This window comes from Rhinatrema bivittatum, chromosome 8 (assembly GCF_901001135.1).
Source record: "Rhinatrema bivittatum chromosome 8, aRhiBiv1.1, whole genome shotgun sequence".
In the NCBI taxonomy this organism is placed as follows: domain Eukaryota; kingdom Metazoa; phylum Chordata; class Amphibia; order Gymnophiona; family Rhinatrematidae; genus Rhinatrema; species Rhinatrema bivittatum.
This window is the reverse complement of record NC_042622.1, coordinates 11392568-11413308: the sequence shown is the minus strand read 5'-3', so window position 1 is coordinate 11413308 and position 20741 is coordinate 11392568. Positions and strand designations below refer to the sequence as shown.

Here is a 20741-nt window from a genome sequence, read left to right as displayed (position 1 = left end):
TTGTAATGGGAGTTGATTGAGGAGGACAGAGTCTTCGGGTTTTAGCCATGTTTCTGTGATGGCGCACAGGTCTGGCTGCTCTTCCATGAGGTAGTCATATAAAAGGTGGGTTTTTTTTGTGAGCGACTGAGCATTCAGAAGAGTTAGGGAGAATAGGGTAAGACCCAGGAGCTGATTGAGAGGTGAGAGCATGATGGGGATAAGTCTTTTTTGTTGCTGCTGTTGTTGGGTAGTTGAGTAGCCGGGTTTTGTTGCTGTATGTCTCCTGCGGTAGTGTATGGTGGGGATGGCTGAGAGGAGCTTGCCTGTTAATGCGTGGGCCTTTAAATGGTGTGAGAGACAATGTGAGGGACGCTGGATATCTAACGCTATGGGAGTAAACTTGGAAAAGTATTGCAGAGACGGTCGGGTCGTGTGTAGGGGCTGTACGAAGGGGCATACAAAGGGGCAGGCCCCTTTGTCGCGCACCTTCGGCGCACGACGCCGGATGAGCTGTCCCCAAATTTAAAGGGCTTTTACCTTTTTTTTTTTGGCTTAGTTTCGTCAGTTCCTTTTTTCTTTCGGACCCCGACTTCTGGCTTCTGATTGGTTGAAGCCGCGTGTGGGAGGGCCGGCTGGGGTCCCACATGGTCTACGGGTCTGCAGGTTCGGGCTCGGGCTGTGGGCGTCTCGGGCCTATGCTTGGTCGGCGGGGCTTGAGTCCCTGACCGGGGCGGCGCAGACAAGAGGCCTGTCTGGAGCGGAGCGGGTGAGTCGCCGAACAGGATCGCCGGATGAGCTGTCCCCAAATTTAAAGGGCTTTTTTTTTTTTTTTGCTTAGTTTCGTCAGTTCCTTTTTTCTTTCAGTCCCTGTGGATAATACTGGACATTGTAGATAATACTGGACATTGGCTGACAAGCTTGAATCCACTGGCATTTTAAGGTCCACTGCATTACTCTCATGGTTAGGCGAGCCATCAGAGTGACATGCACCGAGGATGCCATGTGACCCAACAGCATGAGGAAGTGACGAGCAGTTGAAGATACTCGAGACTGTAGCTGATGCGCCAGAGATGTAATGGTGAAAGCACGATCCTGGGGGAGGAAGGCTTTCGCCTGTATAGTATTTAGGTCGACCCCTATAAAGGATAGGGTTTGAGATGGAACTATCATGGATTTGGAATAATTGATTAGAAACCCTAAGGAGATCAGGGTGTTGATAGTGAGACACAGGGAGGTTAGCGTGCCCTGCTGAGACTGAGCCCTTATCAACCAATCACCAAGATAAGGGTAGACATGGACACCCTGATTCCTGAGGAAGGCTGTGACCACCACCAGGCACTTGGTTAATACTCGTGAAGCAGACGCCAGGCCGAATGATAGTACACGGTACTGGAAATGGCGAGGGCCAACCAGGAATCGCAGGAATTTGTGATGAGATGATGTGGATTGAAATGTGTGTGTATGCGTCCTGGAGATCTAGAGAGCATAGCCAATCTCCTCTTTGCAGAAGAGCATGTAGAGAGCCCAAGGTTACCATCTTGAATTTTTCTTTGTGCAGAAATTTTTAGTGCACGGAGGTCCGGTATCGGGCGTACGCCGCCTGACTTTTTCGGTATTAGAAAATACCGGGAATAAAACCCCTGCCCCTGCTGGGAGAGGGGTACCGGTTCTATTGCTCAGGATAGGAGGAGGGATGAGACCTCCTGTTCGAGCAAGGGAGAGTGGTCGGACTTCCCCCACATCAGCCGAGGTAGAGAATCCACTGGAACAGTCAGGAAATTTAGGTGGTAACCTTGGGTAACTACTGCAAGTACCAACTGGTCTGTGGTGACTGTGTGCCAAGTGCTGTTGAAGTGGCAGAGCCGACCGCCGACTGGTATGGATGGAAGAGGAGGTTGGCTTACACTCTCTAGGAAGGAGTCAAAACCCCAACGGTGGTCCAGGCTGAGAAGCTGGCTGAGACTTTTGGGGCAGAGTCTGCCTGGATTGACCTTTTTGGTAAGGTCTGGAAGGGCATCCTCTAGAAGCCGGAGGATAAAATTTTCTTGGCTTATAGGTTGGCCGCTTAGAGTCTTGTCTGAAAGTTCTCTTAGGGGCGGAAGGGAACTCAAGACGGCACAGAAGAAAGTTGGTGCAGCGTTTCATGGTGGTCCTTCAACTGCGCCACAGTCTCTCGGATCTTTTCCCCGAAGAGATTATCGCCCACACAGGGTAGATCTGCCAACCTGTCTTAGACTTCTGGTCTTAAGTCCGAGGATTTGAGCCAGGCCCATCTTCGTGAACTAATCCCCGCTGCAGACACTCTTGAGGCAGTGTTGAAGATATCATAAGCAGTGCGGACCTCATGTTTTCCAGCATCCAGACCTTTTTGAGCCAGAGTATGAAGTTAAGTCTTGAGTTGCTCTGGTAACGAGAGAAGTCCTGGATCCTTTTAAAGAGGTCTCTGTTATACTGGGTCATGTATAACTGGTAAGAGGCTATGCGAGATATAAGCATGGAGCCATGGAAGACACGCCTGCCAAAAGCATCCAGAGATTTTTGTTCCTTCCCTGGAGGTATGGAGGAATGAGGTTTTGAACGTCGTGCCTTCTGGGTTGATTCAATAACCACAGAATGATGATCCAACTGAGACTTCTGGAGCCTAGGAGCTGACTGCACCAGATAGGTGGCATCTGTCTTGCGGTTGACAGGTGGGACGGAACATGGGTGTTCCCAGTTTAATGAATAGGTATGGACATGATTTCCTTAGGAGCATCAAGAAATTGGAGTACTTCCAGCATCTTGTGCCTAGAGTCCTCTTCTGTCTGAAGTTGGAATGGAATGGTTTCAGACATTTCCTTGATGAAATTGATAAAAGATAGATCTGGTGGAGAACGTCATCTTTCATCTAGGAGAGGGGTCTGATGGTAGATCGTCTGTATCCTGGGACGAATCATCGGTCCAAAGATTGTAGGGCTGATATCCAGCATCTAGTGGGTCTCCAGCAGGAAGAAAGGGTGCTAATCCTGAAGGACCAGGCATAGGCATCGATGGCATTGGAGGGACCGGTGACATCGATGGACAAGTCTGTGGTAAAATCACAGATGGTGGAATGGGAATCTGTTTCTTCATCATCCGATAATGGAATTGGTGTAGAAGGCACTGGACCCACCAGTGCTCTCGGTTCCATTGGAAGCAGAGCACCGATCAACGCATCCAGTCTACCCAATAGCGGTGCGAGTGTTACGGGCATCAGATTGGTGACCGGCTCCGCGACCTGCATCGATGGAGGATGGAAGCTCTGAAGTGCTTTACCGATGGCCTCTTGGATCATCTGATACAATTCCTTGCGGAAGCCTGGAGTGTAGAACCCCAGCACCGGAGTAGGAGGCAGCACTGGCGTAGCCGGAGGGTCCACTGGTGAAGGTAGAATACCGGATCCCAGCACCACTGAAGGTGGGGGAACGCCTCGGTGACCTGGTCACAGAAGAGGATGGGGCTTCTTTGTCGATGGCTCTATTGACGTCGATGTCGAGGACTTGCCTGGATTGAAGGACTGAGCCTTCTGATGCCGCTGTCGACGCTTTTCACGATGTTCTCCTCGGTCCTTTTCCTGAGAAGATTATCGACACTTTTGGAATTGTCGACACCGGTCGAACAGCAGCAGTATCCCCGTGCTGGCGAGAGGTCGACGGCTCAGACAACGTCTAAGTTATCAATGGAGTCGAGGTTTTTAACTGAAAGAGAAAGTCCATTTTCTCTAAATGGGCCTTACGGCCCTTCAGTGTCATTTGGGCACATTTGGTGCAAGTTAGGACATCGTGGTCGGACCCCAAACACATAACACAGACCCCATGCAGGTCAGTGATGGACATTGTCCGAGTACAGTTGGGGCAGCGATGAAAACCTGACGCCATGGCTCCAACAAAAATTTAGCCGCGGTGCGGTCGAAGGCCAGTAGGCCCCAAAGGGATAACTCGACGGAATCGAGGAAAATTCAGTGAGGAAAATTCCTGTCAGGAATCTCAGAGAGCTCCTTAACCCGCGTGGCTAATGCTGCGCGGAAAAAAGAAGACTGAAGGGGGACCCCCTGCTGGATGCAGGGTCAGTGCATTGCTGGGCATGCCCAGTAGGTGCCAGTCAAAGTTCTAGAAACTTTGACAAAAGTGTTCCGTGATTGGTCTCCATCCTAATGATGTCACCCATATGTGAGGACTACCATCCTGCTTGTCCTGTGAGAATGATCTTTCACGAGTAATAACAAGCTTGGTGAATTTTGGAGAAGGTACCTGTAATAGCATTTGACTTACGCAGTTCCTCCATTTTCTAGGCCCTTAATCTTTGTAAATGTGGTAACCTCCATCCACAATCTTAACTGTTGATCTGGTCGTGTTCTGGTCCCATACAGCAATAGCAGAAATTATGTCCATTGTTAATGGACATTCATCTTCCACAAATACAGTCCTGGACCCACTTGTGTGTTAATTCTTACCAGATATGGTGAAGTAAATGTTTAATTTTACTTTTTTTTTTTTTTTTTGGTAGCACTAAAAAGTACTATTTGGAATCTGCTGAGGCTGCAAGGCAATTTGAAAAAGAAAAAAAAAAGTTTAAAAGATTCACAGAATATGGTATGGCGCTCAAATGAAAAAAGACCGAGGGGGCTCACGAGGCAATATACGAGGGGAAATTCCTACATCTGCTCAGTAGAACAAAAGCTCTAATAGCTGAAAGTGAGAGGTCCATTCGGTGACACGGATGTCGTTTGCATGTAATGGCTAATTCAACCCTATTTATTAATGGGGGGGAAAAAAAAAAAGGATGATTAGTTATAACTAATTCAGCAGTGTATGACAATTTTGTTTATAAATTAGTGTGCTTCAGATTCCAAAACAAGAAGACCTAGTGCATTTTTTTATCCACTGCAAAAATGCTAGATCATAAGGCAGTCCTTGAGGGCTGGCCTGGTAGCACAGTGGAAATTACCATATGGATGGTCTCTTCTTTGACTGCCCAGTATGATATTCCACACTCCAGGTTGGCTGGGGTTTGGAATGCTGCAGTCACATACCCTGAGGAGTTGTGGTCATTAAGGGCAACTCCTGGTGGCTGGATTTAGAGCCCAAAATATAGCGTTGCAGAAGGAGCCCTGGTATACGGCTCCCAGCCTCTCTGCAGACAAATGCATAGCTCCCAATTACCAAACTAGATTATATTATATTATGTATGGGTTGTTTTGTAATCCACTGAGTTCTGTGGATCAGCAGGCTCTAAATTTTATAAATAAAGGAAGAATCTCCAGTTAGATGCATATGAAGAAACATGACATTAGGATTCCAGGATTGGTTCAGATTGAGTTGGAAGAAAAGAAGAGAGGAGGAACTACTGGGCCAAAAAGATTTGTGAATCACTTGCTTACCAAGGCTATTGTTACAAACCCAATAGGACATTCAATCCAGAAAATGAACAGCTAACCAAAACAGATAAACCTTCCCATTTTATACAGAATGGTAGGTCCAAACGGTTTTTTTTTTTGGCAGTGCCCCTCTATACCCAGTGACCGCAGCCATAGCAGACACCAGTTTGACAATGTTTCCCCCTAGACTCACTACCATTGCACTGCCTGCTGAATCCTTGGGTCCCTTATGCCCTGGGCTTTTTCAGTCTCTTCCACCACCCTGGGACTTCAATTCCTAGCATCCAGTGCTCTACAGGAATCATAACATGACGACAAATGCCATGAGACCATTAGGAGGGCAGCAGCCAAAAGGATGCCTATGGACACTGTCCATAGCATCCTTCTTGTGGTTAACTGCTCTATTCTATTGTCCTCTGTGCTGTTCCTCCATTTCACCCTGACCTTGCAGATTCTGTAGTTTTTTTTCTTGCATTTGTTTCAACTTAAGAACATAGGAAATACATTGCTGGGTCAGTCCAATAGTCCATTAAGCCCAGCATCCTATATATTTTACTCTTTCTGCTAGCAAGTTGAATTGTTTCTACCTTTTAATTTCTATTTCTCTCCATTTCTATGTTTCTCATTGCCAGCCTGATCTATCCCTATTCTCTACATTTTTATTTTTTTTTAGATGAACATGTCTGATCCAGTTTCTAATCCTCTATCATGACAAAAGAAACCCCCACCATTATAAAACAAGTCAAGGTAGAATTGTTTAATCACTTACATAAGTGGATTTGTATGATGAAAACAAAGAAGCATAAGCCAAATCTACCATCAGAGTCTAGCATTCTATAAAAAGTGACAATATGTGAAGGATTCTTCAATACTCTCTAAATGCTTTTACCTGACACACCATTAGAGGTTAGGATGGTTTCTCCCTGTAGATCTAAATGATTTGTAGAGCTTGAAGCGGGAAGAAGTGGGTCGAGGTCATGTAGCATATGCCCCAAAGCACATGATGGTTTGGAGGACAGAGCATGAGAAGTATACGGTTCCTCTTGAGGCAAAACTGAAGACTCGGACAGGAGCAAACTTTCACTAGGTGCAATTTCCTGAGATAAGAACAAAATGCATTTTACTTTTCTCTATGTTGTTTTAAATGAGCACAATATTGCTACATTTTAGAGCAAGAGAGAACAGAATCATATGGAATGGACAACCTCTGCTTTGATGTGGGAGTCACTGAAGAGCTCAACTTTTAACGAAGCTTCCCTTACAGCTACAGATTTTTCGTCTTCTGGAGCCCAATGGGAAAAAGATGGAGAGGAAATGATCTATTCTAAAAGAGAACTGCAACTACTCTGTTACTGTGCTACATATATTAGTTCTGTTTTTCAGATCTAGGAGATAATTCAACAGGGTTGAGGCAGCTAAATGTGACTCAGGGAAGAAAATTTAGGCTGCACCAGTAAAATGCTCTGAAACAAAAATATTTGCTTACCTGTAAATAGGGTTCTCCATAGACAAATGGATGAATTAGCCATTACGTATGGGTGACATCACCTGACAGCACCAACATGAACCCAGCTCTCAGAGCTCAGTAAAATCTTTTTGGAGTATGCTCATGAGTTCTTGTGCACTGCCTCATGAACCACTCGCTCTTTTCCAGAGTTTAACCTTTAACAAAGTAGTCAACTCTCTAGGAGGCAAACAGGTTAAGTATGGCTAATTCATCCATGTGGGGAATCCTAAGGTAAGGGTTGCACAGTGGAAGCATTTACTTAGACAACCCAGTTCCACCAAGCGGAGAGTGGACTACTGGGAGAACAATCTGGACAGAACTGCTTGCCCAATGTTACAGTCACCTCAGGACATACTGTCCAGACAACAGTGGGATGTGAAGATAAAAACAGCAGCTTTGCAGGTATCTTTAATGGAAGTGGCTTTAAGATGACCCCCTGAGGTTACCTTAGCTTTTACCTGACAGCCTTGATAATTTGAAAGCTGTAAGCCAACCAGTGTGAAGTGCACTATACAGTCCCCTAGCCAAATTGGACAAAGTCTGTTTGGCACCTGCTATTCCCAATCTATTGGAATCAAGGACATAAAATGAGGTTGAGTCATTCTGAGGTAATCTGCTTGGGTTCTCATACAGTTCAATGAGTTACGAGCCTGTTCTCCTTTGTGGGTATGTGGTCTCAGAAAGAATGGAAGTAGCAATGGCTTGATTAATGTGAAATGCAGATACCACTTTTGGAAGGAACTTGGGATGAGCTCATAGAAGCACTCTATTTTGAGAAACTGCAGGTATGGTGAATATGAAGTCAGAGCCTGTGGTCCCCTTATTCTTCATGTCCAAATTACAGCCATAACAAACAGCCCGGGTGAGAAACATCAAGTCCATTCACTCAAGAGGCTTAAAAGGAAGTTTCTTGAGTTCAGCTAGGACTACACTGGAGGTTTGAACTGCCAGAGTCCTTAATTGAATCTTGATACCAGAAGTTGGAGAAAGATCAAAACCCCTTCTACCTGCTGGTGATAAGCTGCAATGGTACAGCGATAAGCTTTGACTGAAGAAGTGGTAAGGCCGGAAGATGAGAAAAAGAAGATACTGTAGTAAGTTCCTTGGGCCACATGAGAACAGGTCCTTTTCCTTTTTTCTTTATTTATGGAATTTTTAAATTACAAACACAAATGCTTGTGAAAGAAATGTGTGGATTCCAACAATAGAAAACAAAATACATTAGAGTATAACAAATTATAATTAAAATATCCACTTCAAAACAGAAAATTTAGGGGAGAGAGAGGAAATACCTGGAGGATTAAACTAGAAGTAACCATTTTCGTAAAAAAAAGAAAAAAGGGCATTAACATAGTATAAGCCAATGCTGAATTGCTTAAGCTCAAGAAAACTGAGGTACAGGGGAAGAAGTAAGCGGGCTACGAGACTCTATAAAGACTTAATTGCTTGGGCAAAAAAAACCAAAAAAAAAACCTCATCCCCTTTAACAACACATTTACAAGGAAAATGGAGAACAAAAGACAACCCAAGGGAAATAACTTCCTGACAGAGAGTTAAAAAAAACAAAACCTTTCGCTTGAGTAACAGAAGCAAGATCAGGAAAAATTCTCACAGACTGAGCAAAAAATAGCACAGGAAATTTTCATCCACAAATGGAATAAAAGAAACTAATAAAAGTACTCCGATCAACTTCCAAAGAGGAATTTTCAAGGAAATTAGATAAATTATGGAAATCAACATTAGCAGCAAGTCCAGGAATTTTCTTTTTAGGAAGAAAATACCATGGGGTCATTTTCCATTTGAAGCCATAGGATCTTCTGGTTGAAAGTATTCTGGTAGAAATAAGAACATCCTCCACCTCTTTCATAAGGAGCAAAAGGAGGAGACCACGACACATTGAACATCCACACTGCGAGGGCCAGCCCTCCTTCCTCCTGTGTGATGAGAGTCTGAAATGTTCCCTAAGGCACCGTAGACTATATTGATAGCTGTATAAGATATTGATACCAAGCTTGCCATGGCCAGGTTGATGCTATAAGGATTATCCTCACTTCATCCCAAAGGATCATGGTCTTGGGTAAGTAGAAGAATTGGTTGGTGCATATACAATTCTAGTATTACTGAGTTTGAAACAAGTTTTGGACTAGTTTTTGAAGAACAAGTCCATATTAGCAAGATAGACTTTGGTTTCTCCACATCTTAATTCTTGGGGAGAACAACATGAAACAGATGTCGTATTGGGATTTGCCAGTTACTGCCAGACAATGGAATGGCCACTGTAAGTATACAGTAAATGTATACTCCAGTCTATTAAAAAAGCATCAAGAGCTGATCTATGAAGAAGAACATCGACTATTCTGTCTTCTGAGCCAAATAGATCAATCACCGACTTTCCCCAGCAATTGAACAAGTCATCTGGGATCCCTTGATCCAGAAACTCATGCAGCTTTAACACCCTGCTGAGGCAGTCTGCCAACATATTCTGTATCCTGGAAGGTAAGTCGCCGGAGATGGGTACTGTGATGACTAGCCTGAGACCAGATTCTGAGGGCCTCCTGATAGAGGGCATAGGAGTCCGTACCTCCCCTGCTTATTTATGCAGAACATGATCACTTGGTTGCCCATGTGGATCAAGATTCTCTTTCCTGAAAGAGAAGAGAAAGCCCTTCGAGCTTTGTGATTCACAGCTCCAGATAACGGATACATAGATGACTCTCTGCTGAGGACTATGATCCCTGGGTCCATACCTCTACAGCGTGCATCCAACAGTCCTTTGTAGAGCTGTCAATAGAGTCACTTGGACTGCGCAACGAGAGGGCTACTTTTAGAACATTTGAATTCATCCACCATTGAAGGGATGCTTTCATCCTGGTGGTCACCGAGATTTGGTGCAATAAAGACCCACAGTTGAGCCCTCAGCTTATCCTCTTCTGCAGCAGCCATGTGTCAGAAGAGGACTAGGACCAACTTTGCTGATGAGCGGCCTTAATGGAATAGAGACCGTACCAGAGCCCCCCAGTAATACTGTTTTGACAGGGAGAAATGCTTTCACCTAGAGCAAACCTATTCAGGCTCCAATGAATTGAAAGTCTGAGAAGGAACCAGATTTGACTAGGCAGGGTTAATCAGGAAGCCTAGGGACTGGAGAAACTGTATGGGCTTTGAGGGACTACAAATCTTGACAGGGATGGACTCATCACCAGGCAATTGTCCAAGTATGGGAATATGCCGACTTGCTGCCACCTAAGCTTTACCATATCTAGTTCCCTTGTCTGTCCTTTTGGGAAACAACCCTCCCTTGCTAACTCAGGAAGTGGGGACACTACTGCAGCCCATGTAGCAATCTCTCCACCTCACAGCACTGATGTTGAACACTCAATCCTGAGCCACCTTTCTTCCAAAACCAGTTCAGGAGGTGCTTCTTTCGGTTCATAAACTGTCTACACGCTAGAACTACTCATTCAAGTGGAGCTGCTATGCATCAAGTTATACCACACGGGTAGTAGACACCTTCACGTATGCACCACAGATACTCCTTGACTACCTATTTTAGTTATCATATATACTCGTCTATAAATCGAACTTGGATAAGATCTTGGAGAAGTCCATTAACTGCTATTAATCAAGTTGACTTAGGGAATGGCCTCTGCTATTACTGGCATCAGCAACATGGGATCTTTCTTGGTGGTGTGGTACTTGCCAGGTTCTTGTCTGGTTTGGCCTCTGTTGAAAACAGGATGCTGGGCTTGATAGACCCTTTGTCTGACCCAGCATGGCAATTTTTTATGTTCTTGTGGATAAGCGGAGGGCAGTTTTAGCCCCAAAAATTAAGAAATTTGCTATGACCCATGGATAAGTTTAGGGTAAAACTAAAGGGGCTTATGAAATTCCCTCCCTGCCCACATGGCTATCCTTGGTCCTTTCACTCCTTCCCTCCCCCCACCATGGCTATTTCTGGTCCATTCACCCACAGGCAGCAAGAAAGTGGCTGCTAGCAGTAGGACAGCTTCTCTCCCGCACCCTCCTCCCCTGCCAGGGCCTCACTGTCATGCTTAGAACCATGGGATTCAAAGCATAATACTGGGACCCCAGGAGGGGGGGAGGGAGGATGCACTTGAGCAGCTGCAACTCCTGTTGTCATCCTGCTGTTTTAAAGGTAGCAACAGATGAGTTAAGGAATCAGGAGAGGGTGTGGGGAAGAAACTGTCCTACTACCACCAGCTGCTTTCTTGCTGCTTCGGTTGTGACTTCAGCCCACAGGTAAACACACTGGTGATAACCATTGTGGGAGGGAAGCACTGAATGGACCTGGGATAGCCATTAGAATAGAATACCACCATGGCAGGGGAAGAGAGGAAACTAGCACTGATCCATGAATAAAGTGACCCTGTTTAAGACTTTAATTTATCAGTTGAGTATGAGTATATACAGTATCTAGATGAAGTCTTGCAAAATTGTCTGTCAGAGTTTACCTGCGTGCCATGTATAGGAGAATGGACATTCCATATCTCTACATCCTCTGGTATACAAATTCATGAAAGGACTAATACACATTAACCCACCAGTGACAAAACCCCCAGTGACCTGGGGACATCAATGTAGTCCTTACAGCTCTTATAAGAATCCCTTTTGAGCCACTCAACTTCCCTCAAATTTCTTACTTGGAAAGTGCTCTTCCTTGTTACCATTACATCTTCCCGCCTTGCAGTGAACTCCAGGCACTGGTACATGTGTCCCTTTATTTACAATTTTTTCATGACAAAGTGGTGCCAAGAACTCACCTTAAGTTTCTACCCAAAGTAGTTTCAGCCTTCCACATAAAACGATCCATCCATGATTCTATCCAAAGCCTCATGCACACAAAGGTGAAAGACTCCTCCATATGCTCGAATGTAAATGAACCTTAGTGTACTATAAACATTGTGCACACTCTCACAGAAAGACCCCTCAACTGTTTATCTCTTAATACCCCAACAGACTGGGAGTTGCTATTTCCAAAAGGACTCTCAAACTGGATCACTTTTTGCATACAGCACTGTTAGAGGGAAGCTAAACTTGCCCTCTTAGGACCTGTCCGAGTTCACCAGGTGCGTGCAACTGCAGCATCAATAGCACACCTAAGAGGCATACCTTTAAAGGAAGTTAGACACATTCCTATTCCCATAGCAACCTAAAACTTAACTAGGAACTGATCAAAATTGAGATGAAGGCAGCAGTCCAGCAGCAAGAGGGGGGCTTCCCAGTCTTTTAAATCGAGTGTCACATGTATGATTTTTTACCCACCGGTGAGAAGTTGTACATGTACATTTACCCCAAACCAAATATGCCTGATACTTTACTTTCAATGCATATACAGCATAGCTCTCTGCTTCAATGACAGGGGAGAAGAATAACTGATACTTCACACATCCAGCAGAGCTCTCTGCTACAACGGCAAGGGAGAAGAAAAAGGGTTCGCACTCAAAAAGCGGGGAGTAGCTGGCTTGTTACGGCGGTTACTACCCCAAACCAAATGTGCCTGATACTTCACTTTCCATGCATATCCAGCATGGTTCTCTGCTTCATCGGCATGGGAGAAAGACTGATACATCACGCATTTCCAGCATAGCTCTCTGCTTCAACGGCAGGGGAAAAAAACAAAAACAAAAACAAAAAACTGATGCTTCACGCATATCCTGCATAGCTTCAACGACAGGGGTGAAGAAAAAAAGGATTCGCAATCACAAAGCGAGGAGTAGCTGGCTTGTTACGGCGGTTACTACCCCAAACCAAATGTGCCTGATACTTCACTTTCAATGCATATCCAGCATGGCTCTCTGCTTCAACGGCAGGGGAGAAGAAAAAAAAACCAACAAGGGCTGTACAACATAGTCTAGGTAAAACAAATAAGCATGGGTGTAGCTTGCTTATCGCGGTGGTTACTGCCCCTACTACCCCTAACTAATCAAGCTAGATATTTCACTTGGATGCAGCTCCATCACTGCTCTCTACATTAATGGTGGGGGTGGAAGGGGAATAGAACAAGGAGCTAAGAGAAACAGATAAGAATGAGAGAAAAAATGTGTGAGGCTTGCTGGGCAGACTGGATGGGCCATTCGGTCTTCTTCTGCCGTCATTTCTATGTTTCTATGCATGCAATGCAAAGAGCTCCTGGCTCTCAGAGAACGAGTCCGATCTCTGGAGGCTAGAGTGGCAGACCTGGAGGAGCTGAGGCAGACAGAGAGGTATATAGATGAGACCTTCAGGGACATAGTAGTCAAGTCCCAACTTCAGACTGGCAGCCCTGGTGCTGCCTTGGAGGAAGGTGGTCTAATGATGGGAGAGCACCAACCAGGTGTAGCAGGAAAGGATCCTGTAGCAAGGACCTGCTCTCCAGGTGATGCATTATCCTTTCACACTGAGGATATTCTCCCCAAGGCCTACTGCCCAGGAGGGAAGGGTTAGGTCGGCCGTCATAGTTGGTGATTCAATTATTAGGAATGTAGATAGCTGGGTGGCTGGTGGGTGTGAGGATTGCCTGGTAACATGCCTACCTGGTGCGAAGGTGGCGGACCTCACACGTCACCTAGATAGGATTTTAGACAGTGCTGGGGAGGAGCCGGCTGTCGTGGTACATGTGGGCACCAACGACATAGGAAAATGTGGGAGGGAGGTTCTGGAAGCCAAATTTAGGCTCTTAGGTAGAAAGCTTAAATCCAGAACCTCCAGGGTAGCATATTCTGAAATGCTCCCTGTTCCACGCGCAGATCACCAGAGGCAGGCAGAGCTCCGGAGTCTCAATGCGTGGATGAGACGATGGTGCAAGGAAGAGGGATTCAGTTTTGTTAGGAACTGGGGAACCTTTTGGGGAAGGGGGAGTCTCTTCCGAAGGGATGGGCTGCACCTTAACCAGGGTGGAACCAGACTGCTGGCGCTAACCTTTAAAAAGGAGATAGAGCAGCTTTTAAACTAGAACAAAGGGGAAAGCTGACAGTCGCTCAGCAGCGCATGGTTCGGAGAGAGGTATCTTTAAAGGATACTAATAATGCATTAGAATTAGAGCATCCAGACAGTGAGGTTCCAATAATTAGAAAAGTAGTCCAAGTGCCTGTAACTAAAAACTCACCTGAGCTAAAAAATTCTAACTTATCCCTATCAATTAAAAAGCAGAATAAAAATACAAACAAAAAACAAACTTTGAAATGTTTGTATGCTAATGCCAGAAGTCTAAGAAGTAAGATGGGAGAATTAGAATGTATAGCAGTAAATGATGACATAGACTTAATTGGCATCTCAGAGACATGGTGGAAAGAGGATAACCAATGGGACACTGCTATACCGGGGTACAAATTATATCGCAATGACAGAGAGGAGCACCCGGGAAGCTGTGTGGCTACAACCCAAGAAAGAGATCAAGGCGTCATAGTGGATAACACATTGAAATCGTCGGTACAGTGTGCTGCGGCAGTCAAAAAAGCAAACAGAATGTTGGGAATTATTAGAAAGGGAATGGTGAATAAAACGGAAAATGTCATAATGCCTCTGTATCGCTCCATGGTGAGACCGCACCTTGAATACCATGTGTACAATTCTGGTCGCTGAATCTCAAAAAAGATATAATTGCGATGGAGAAGGTACAGAGAAGGGCTACCAAAATGATAAGGGGAATGGAACAGCTCCCCTATGAGGAAAGACTAAAGAGGTTAGGAATTTTCAGCTTGGAGAAGAGACGACTGAGGGGGGATATGATAGAGGTGTTTAAAATCATGAGAGGTCTAGAACTGGTAGATGTGAATCGGTTATTTACTCTTTTGGATAGTAGAAAGACTAGGGGGCACTCCATGAAGTTAGCATGGGGCACATTTAAAACTAATCGGCGAAAGTTCTTTTTTACTCAACGCACAATTAAACTCTGGAATTTGTTGCCAGAGGATGTGGTTAGTGCAGTTAGTATAGCTGTGTTTAAAAAAAGGATTGGATAAGTTCTTGAAGGAGAAGTCCATTACCTGCTATTAATTAAGTTCACTTAGAGCAGTGGTTCTCAACCTTTCTAATGCCGTGACCCCGAAATACAGTTCCTCATGTTGCGGTGACCCCTCGCCCCGCCCTCGCCCCTTGCGGGGCGAGGGCGGGGCGAGGGTGGGGCTTTGGTCATATGGGGGCGGGGTTATGGATGGGGTTGGATTTTAGTGCATACTTATTTATTATGACATTTATAAACAGAACCACCATTCCTCATAAAACAATAAAATTAAGAAACATAAAGCATCAGTTATAATAGTAAAACCATACTAATAAAAGAATATTTTAAAATTACTGATAAATAGAATTTCTATTAATTAAAATCATATACATTTTTATAATTTCCCAAACACCAATAATATTTCAAAACAGCACATATATCAAATAACACACAATAATTAAAACTAATAAGGATTTTAAAAAGCCCCTGCTGTCCATACATGGGAGCTCTTGATTTCCAGTCACCCTGATATTGTCGAGGATTAGGAGGTTATCCTCTCTCTCTCACACATACACTCACATGTCCATTCTCTCTCACACATACACTGTCACATACTTACACATTCATGCTCTTATACCCACCATAACCTCTCACTCTCACAGACACTGATACACTCTCAGGGTGTAAGACACTCTCTCCCCCCCCCCCCCACTCACACACACACACTCTTACTCCCCTGGATTTTCTCATACACACTCATGCTCTCACTCTTACTGGCTCCCTCACAACCTCAGAGCCTCTCAGATAAACTCTATGCAGCAGAAATAATGCTGAATGTTGAGAATTGTGTTATGCAGACTAATCTGGAAAATGCACTAATTTCTACATGAGTCATAATTTATTTATTTTATTTATTTATTTATAACTTTTATATACCGGCATTCGTAAAAAAAAACATCATGTCGGTTTACAGATAACTGAGAAAGGAAATTACAATGATAGATGGAGGAAGGATAGGAAGTTAAAAGGTGACAACTTTACTGTAGAGCCAACGGGCGCCACAGTTATTAAATGAGATTACATGTGGTTAACCAGGTTGGACATAAATTAATTATATACAAGAGACGACAAAGTGGGGGGTGGCACGGGGGTGGGGGATGAAGCGCATAGGGGAGGCGGGGTGGGGTAGGAACTGTACCAGGGGGCAGGGGGTGGCGATGGGAAGGAGAGGTGGTGACTGAATATCAGGAAGCCATAATATGGATGGGGTGGTGAGGGAGGGAGGGTGTGTAGGGGGGCGGGGGGACACTGTACTAGGGAGAGGGAAATAATGAGTGTTGAGGAGAAGTCAAATGCTAGGGTTGAGAGGCGTTGGGATAGGCCTGTTTAAATAACCAGGTCTTGATTCCTTTTTTGAATTGATTAAGTGAAGGTTCTAGTCGGAGCTCGGTGGGGAGGGAGTTCCAAAGGGTGGGGCCGGCGATGGAGAAGGCTCTCGCTCTGGTGTTTGTGAGGTGAGCAGTTTTGAGTGAAGGGGTGTGGAGGGTGCCCGCAAGGGAGTTTCTGGTAGGACGGTTGGCCTGGTGGAAGTGTGGCATATCTTCGATCCAGGGGGAGTTATTTTTATATAGCGTGTTATGTATGATAGTGAGTATTTTGTATTGAGAGCGATAGGTGATTGGTAGCCAGTGGAGGTTTTGTAATATGGGAGTAATATGATCAGTCTTTCTTGAGTTTGTAAGGATGCGAGCCATGGCATTTTGTAAGATTTGGAGGGGTTTGATTGTGGAAGCTGGAAGGCCTATTAGCAGTGAGTTGCAATAGTCAAGTTTTGATAGTATAGTGGTTTGCATAACGGTACGGAAGTCATGTGCGTGGAGGAGAGGCTTAAGTTTTTTGAGGGTGTGGAGTTTATAGAAGCCCCCTTTTAGGAGTGATTTGATGTGGGATTTGAAGCTAAGTTGTGTATCTAAGAGAACTCCTAGATCTCTGACAGTGGACGGAGGTGTGAGATTTTGTGAAGTGTTCTGTTGCAGTTGGTGAATGGATAAGCTGGGTTGATTAGTAATAATTAGGATTTCAGTTTTTGAAGTATTGAGTGCAAGGTGTAGGTTGGAAAGGAGGGCGTTGATAGATGTGAGGCATGTCTCCCAGAAGTGCAGGGTTTCGTTGAGGGAGTTTTGGATGGGGATAAGTATTTGTACGTCGTCAGCGTACAAGAAGAATTTTAGTCCCAGTTTGGATAATAAGTGGCAAAGAGGGAGAAGGTAGATGTTAAAGAGGGTGGAGGAAAGGGAGGAGCCCTGGGGTACGCCTTGTGAAAGAGGAATGTGTGTGGATTCGGATTTATCAAGTTTGACTAAGTACTTTCTGTGGTCAAGGTAGGAGGAGAACCATGATAGGGCTGTGTTAGAGATGCCTATCTCTGCTAAGCGTGATATTAAGATTTTGTGGTTCACTATGGTTCACTAAGATTTTGTGGTTCACTATGGTTCACTATGGTTCACAGATTTTGTGGTTCACTATGTCACTGAGACCGACCAATAGCAGCGGTCGGTCCCAGTGACATAGTGAGGGCAAAGGGCCGTCGGCACCATTTTGATTACTGGCAGCCGACGGCTCACGCCCAGATCATCGTTCCCGGACCGCTCCTGGACCCCCAGTAGGAGGAGCACCGCGACGCGCTCCCTTTTGGGGTTGGAGGAGGCAGGTCTCCAGCTTCGCCCTGCCTCCCCGCAGCAGCCGTGGCGCCGCAGACCGGCAAAAAACCCCAACGGCCCGGTACTGGTCTGCGGACCGGGCTGTTGGGGTCGGTCTGCAGACCTGTTTTGGTCGAACGACCAAAACACAGGCGACCCCTGTGTTTTGGTTCGACCCCCGCCGGGGTCGCGACCCACAGGTTGAGAACCGCTGACTTAGAGAATAGCCAGTGCCATTAGCAATGGTAACATGGAATAGACTTAGTTTTTGGGTAATTGTCAGGTTCTTATGGCCTGGATTGGCCACCGTTGGAAACAGGATGCTGGGCTTGATGGACCCTTGGTCTGACCCAGTATGGCATTTTCTTATGTTCTTACCTATCGAGGCCATCTGCAGAGCTGCCACCTGGTCACCTCCCACTACTGTCTGGACATTCTGACTGCCAAAGACAATGTGGTGGGTTGTGCTGTCTTGTGACACACAGATTTCAAGTAGTCTGCTCTCCATGGTGGAGTCCAGGTTAACAAAAAAAAAAAAAAAAAAAAAGATGAAATACTTGTCAGTGTTTTCCGCAACCCTTGGCTTTTGGACTCCCCACAGAACATGACTAATTCAGGCCTGCTTATTGACAAAAAAAAAGCAAGTTTGCTTACCGTATACAGTGTTTTCCATAGCTAATAGACAGCAGGATGAATTAGCCATGAGATGCCTGCCCCTCCTCCCTGGATTGCAGATTCCCATGTCATTTGCTTGAGGAGATATCCCGACAAAACAGACATGGGAACTCCCACACATGCGCAGCAGAGCTGAAAGCTCTAATAACTGGGAGAGAGAGTTCTGTCCTGTAGCGCACACTACAACATAAAACACGACTAATTCATCCTGCTATCTATGGAAAACACTGTTTATGGTTAGCAAACTTGATATTTCCCAAAATTTTATCAGATCAGTCTAAAGATACCAAAGTAAACATGCCTCCAGACAGGGATTTAGCGAGCAATGTTGAGATTACTTACCTGATAATCTCGTTTTCCTTAGTGTATGCAGATGGACTCAAAACAAATGGGTATAGTGTGCTCGTGCTAGCAGTTGGAGACGGATCTGACGTCAGCACGGGTACATACACCCCTGCAGGAAGTGCAGCCATTCAGTAATCTTCCTTGCAAAAGCTGTAGCTGACCGATCAATTAAATGAACAGGATTACACTGACCGATTGATAGTAGCTGGAGACCACCAGTGTTCTCAACCGGAAGGCGTCGACACCCGGCAGGGTGGATGGCCTATTATAAGAAAACATGGCTTACCGTGAGTCGGTGAATCCCCATGTATGCCGGCAGCCGGGCGGGATGCTGAGTCCATCTGCATACACTAAGGAAAACGAGATTATCAGGTAAGTAATCTCTACATTTCCTAGCGTGTAGCAGATGGACTCAAAACAAATGGGATGTACAAAAGCTACTCCCGGACTGGGCGGGAGGCTGCCCGAGGACAGTTTAGGATTGCCCTCACAAATGCTGTGTCCTCCCTGGCCTGGACGTCCAGACGGTAGAATCTGGAGAAGGTATGGAGGGAGGACCACGTCGCCGCTTTACATATCTCTGCAGGCGACAGCAGCTTAGCTTCTGCCCAAGAGGCCGATTGTGCTCTGGTAGAATGAGCTTTGACCTGTAGAGGCGGTGGTTTTCCTGCCTCTATGTAGGCTGCCTTGATAACTTCTTTAATCCAGCGGGCGATGGTTGGCCGTGAGGCCGCTTCCCCTAGCTTCTTCCCGCTGTGCAGGACGAACAGGTGGTCCGTCTTTCGTACTGCTTCTGACATTTCCAGGTATCTGGACAGCAGTCTGCCGATGTCGAGATGGCATAGCATTCGACCTTCCTCCGACTTCTTCAAACCTTCCGTGGTAGGCAAGGATATGGTTTGGTTGAGGTGAAAGTGAGAGACCACTTTGGGTAAAAAGGATGGAACTGTGCGAAGATGGATAGCCTCTGGAGTGATTCTGAGAAATGGATCACGACAGGAAAATGCTTGTAGCTCTGAGATGCGGCGTGCTGAACACACAGCCAGCAAGAACACCATCTTCAAGGTTAACAAACGGAGGGACAGGCCTCGAAGGGGCCTGAAGGCTGATCCCGCCAAAAATTCCAATACTAGGTTGAGATTCCACAAGGGCACTGGCCACTTCAGTGGCGGGCGAATGTGTTTGACTCCTTTCAAGAAACGTGAGACGTCTGGGTATTTGGCAATGGTGTTGCCGTCACTCCTGGGACCGTAGCAAGACAGCGCTGCCACCTGAACCTTGATGGAGCTGAGGGACAGACCCTTCTGAAGTCCATCTTGTAGGAAGTCCAAAATGATAGGAATCTTAGCGGGATGCGAATTGGTGCCGTGAGAGTCGCACCAGGCTTCAAAGACTCTCCAGATCCTGATATATGTTAGGGATGTGGAGAACTTGCGTGCTCGGAGGAGTGTATCTATAACCGGCTCCGAGTATCCCCTTTTCTTCAGTCGAGCCCTCTCAATGGCCAGACCGTAAGAGAGAATTGAGCTGGATCCTCGTGGAGGATGGGACCTTGTCGCAGCAGGTCCCTGTAGGGAGGAAGTGGTAGAGGGTTCCCTGCAAGTAGTCTTCTCATGTCTGCGTACCAGGGTCTTCTTGGCCAGTCCGGGGCCACTAGAAGAACTAGGCCTCTGTGTCGCTGAATCCTGTGTACAATGGCGCCCAGCAGGGGCCATGGAGGAAAGGCGTATAGCAGGATCCCCTGAGGCCACGGCTGTACCAGGGCATCTATCCCCTGAGCCCGAGGATCCCGCCTGCGGCTGAAATATCGGGGTACTTTAGCGTTGGACCCGTCCGATAAGAGGTCCATGGCTGGCGTCCCCCATTGATCCACAATTATCTGAAAGGCTGTGGGTGACAGCTGCCACTCCCCCGGGTTTAGGCTTTCTCTGCTGAGGAAGTCTGCCGTCATGTTGTCCTTCCCAGCAATGTGGATGGCGGAGATGTCCTGGAGATTTGCTTCCGCCCAAATCATCAGGGGAGTTATTTCCAGGGATAGCTGTTGGCTTCTGGTTCCGCCCTGACGACTGATGTATGCCACCGTGGTGGCATTGTCTGACATCACTCTGACCGCTCTGTCGTGAAGTCTGTGGGCAAATCGCAGGCACGGTAGCCTGACTGCCCGTGCCTCTAGTCGGTTGATGTTCCACCTCGACT

At 45.9% G+C, this 20741-nt stretch overlaps 1 protein-coding gene across 9 annotated transcripts in view; it reads right to left on the bottom strand.

Annotated features, from left to right (window-relative positions):
* The window catches only part of DIDO1 (death inducer-obliterator 1), a 286952-nt gene that overhangs the window by 191947 nt on the left and 74264 nt on the right, over nt 1-20741 (bottom strand). For 7 of the 9 annotated variants that reach the window (XM_029613326.1, XM_029613323.1, XM_029613325.1 and 4 more), the window contains one exon: nt 6267-6474. The exons of the other annotated variants lie outside the window; for them this stretch is intronic. In XM_029613326.1, coding sequence (XP_029469186.1) covers nt 6267-6363 — 97 coding nt within the window. In that variant the 5' untranslated portion in view covers nt 6364-6474. The remainder of the gene's footprint in view (nt 1-6266; nt 6475-20741) is intronic. 9 annotated transcript variants of the gene reach the window in all.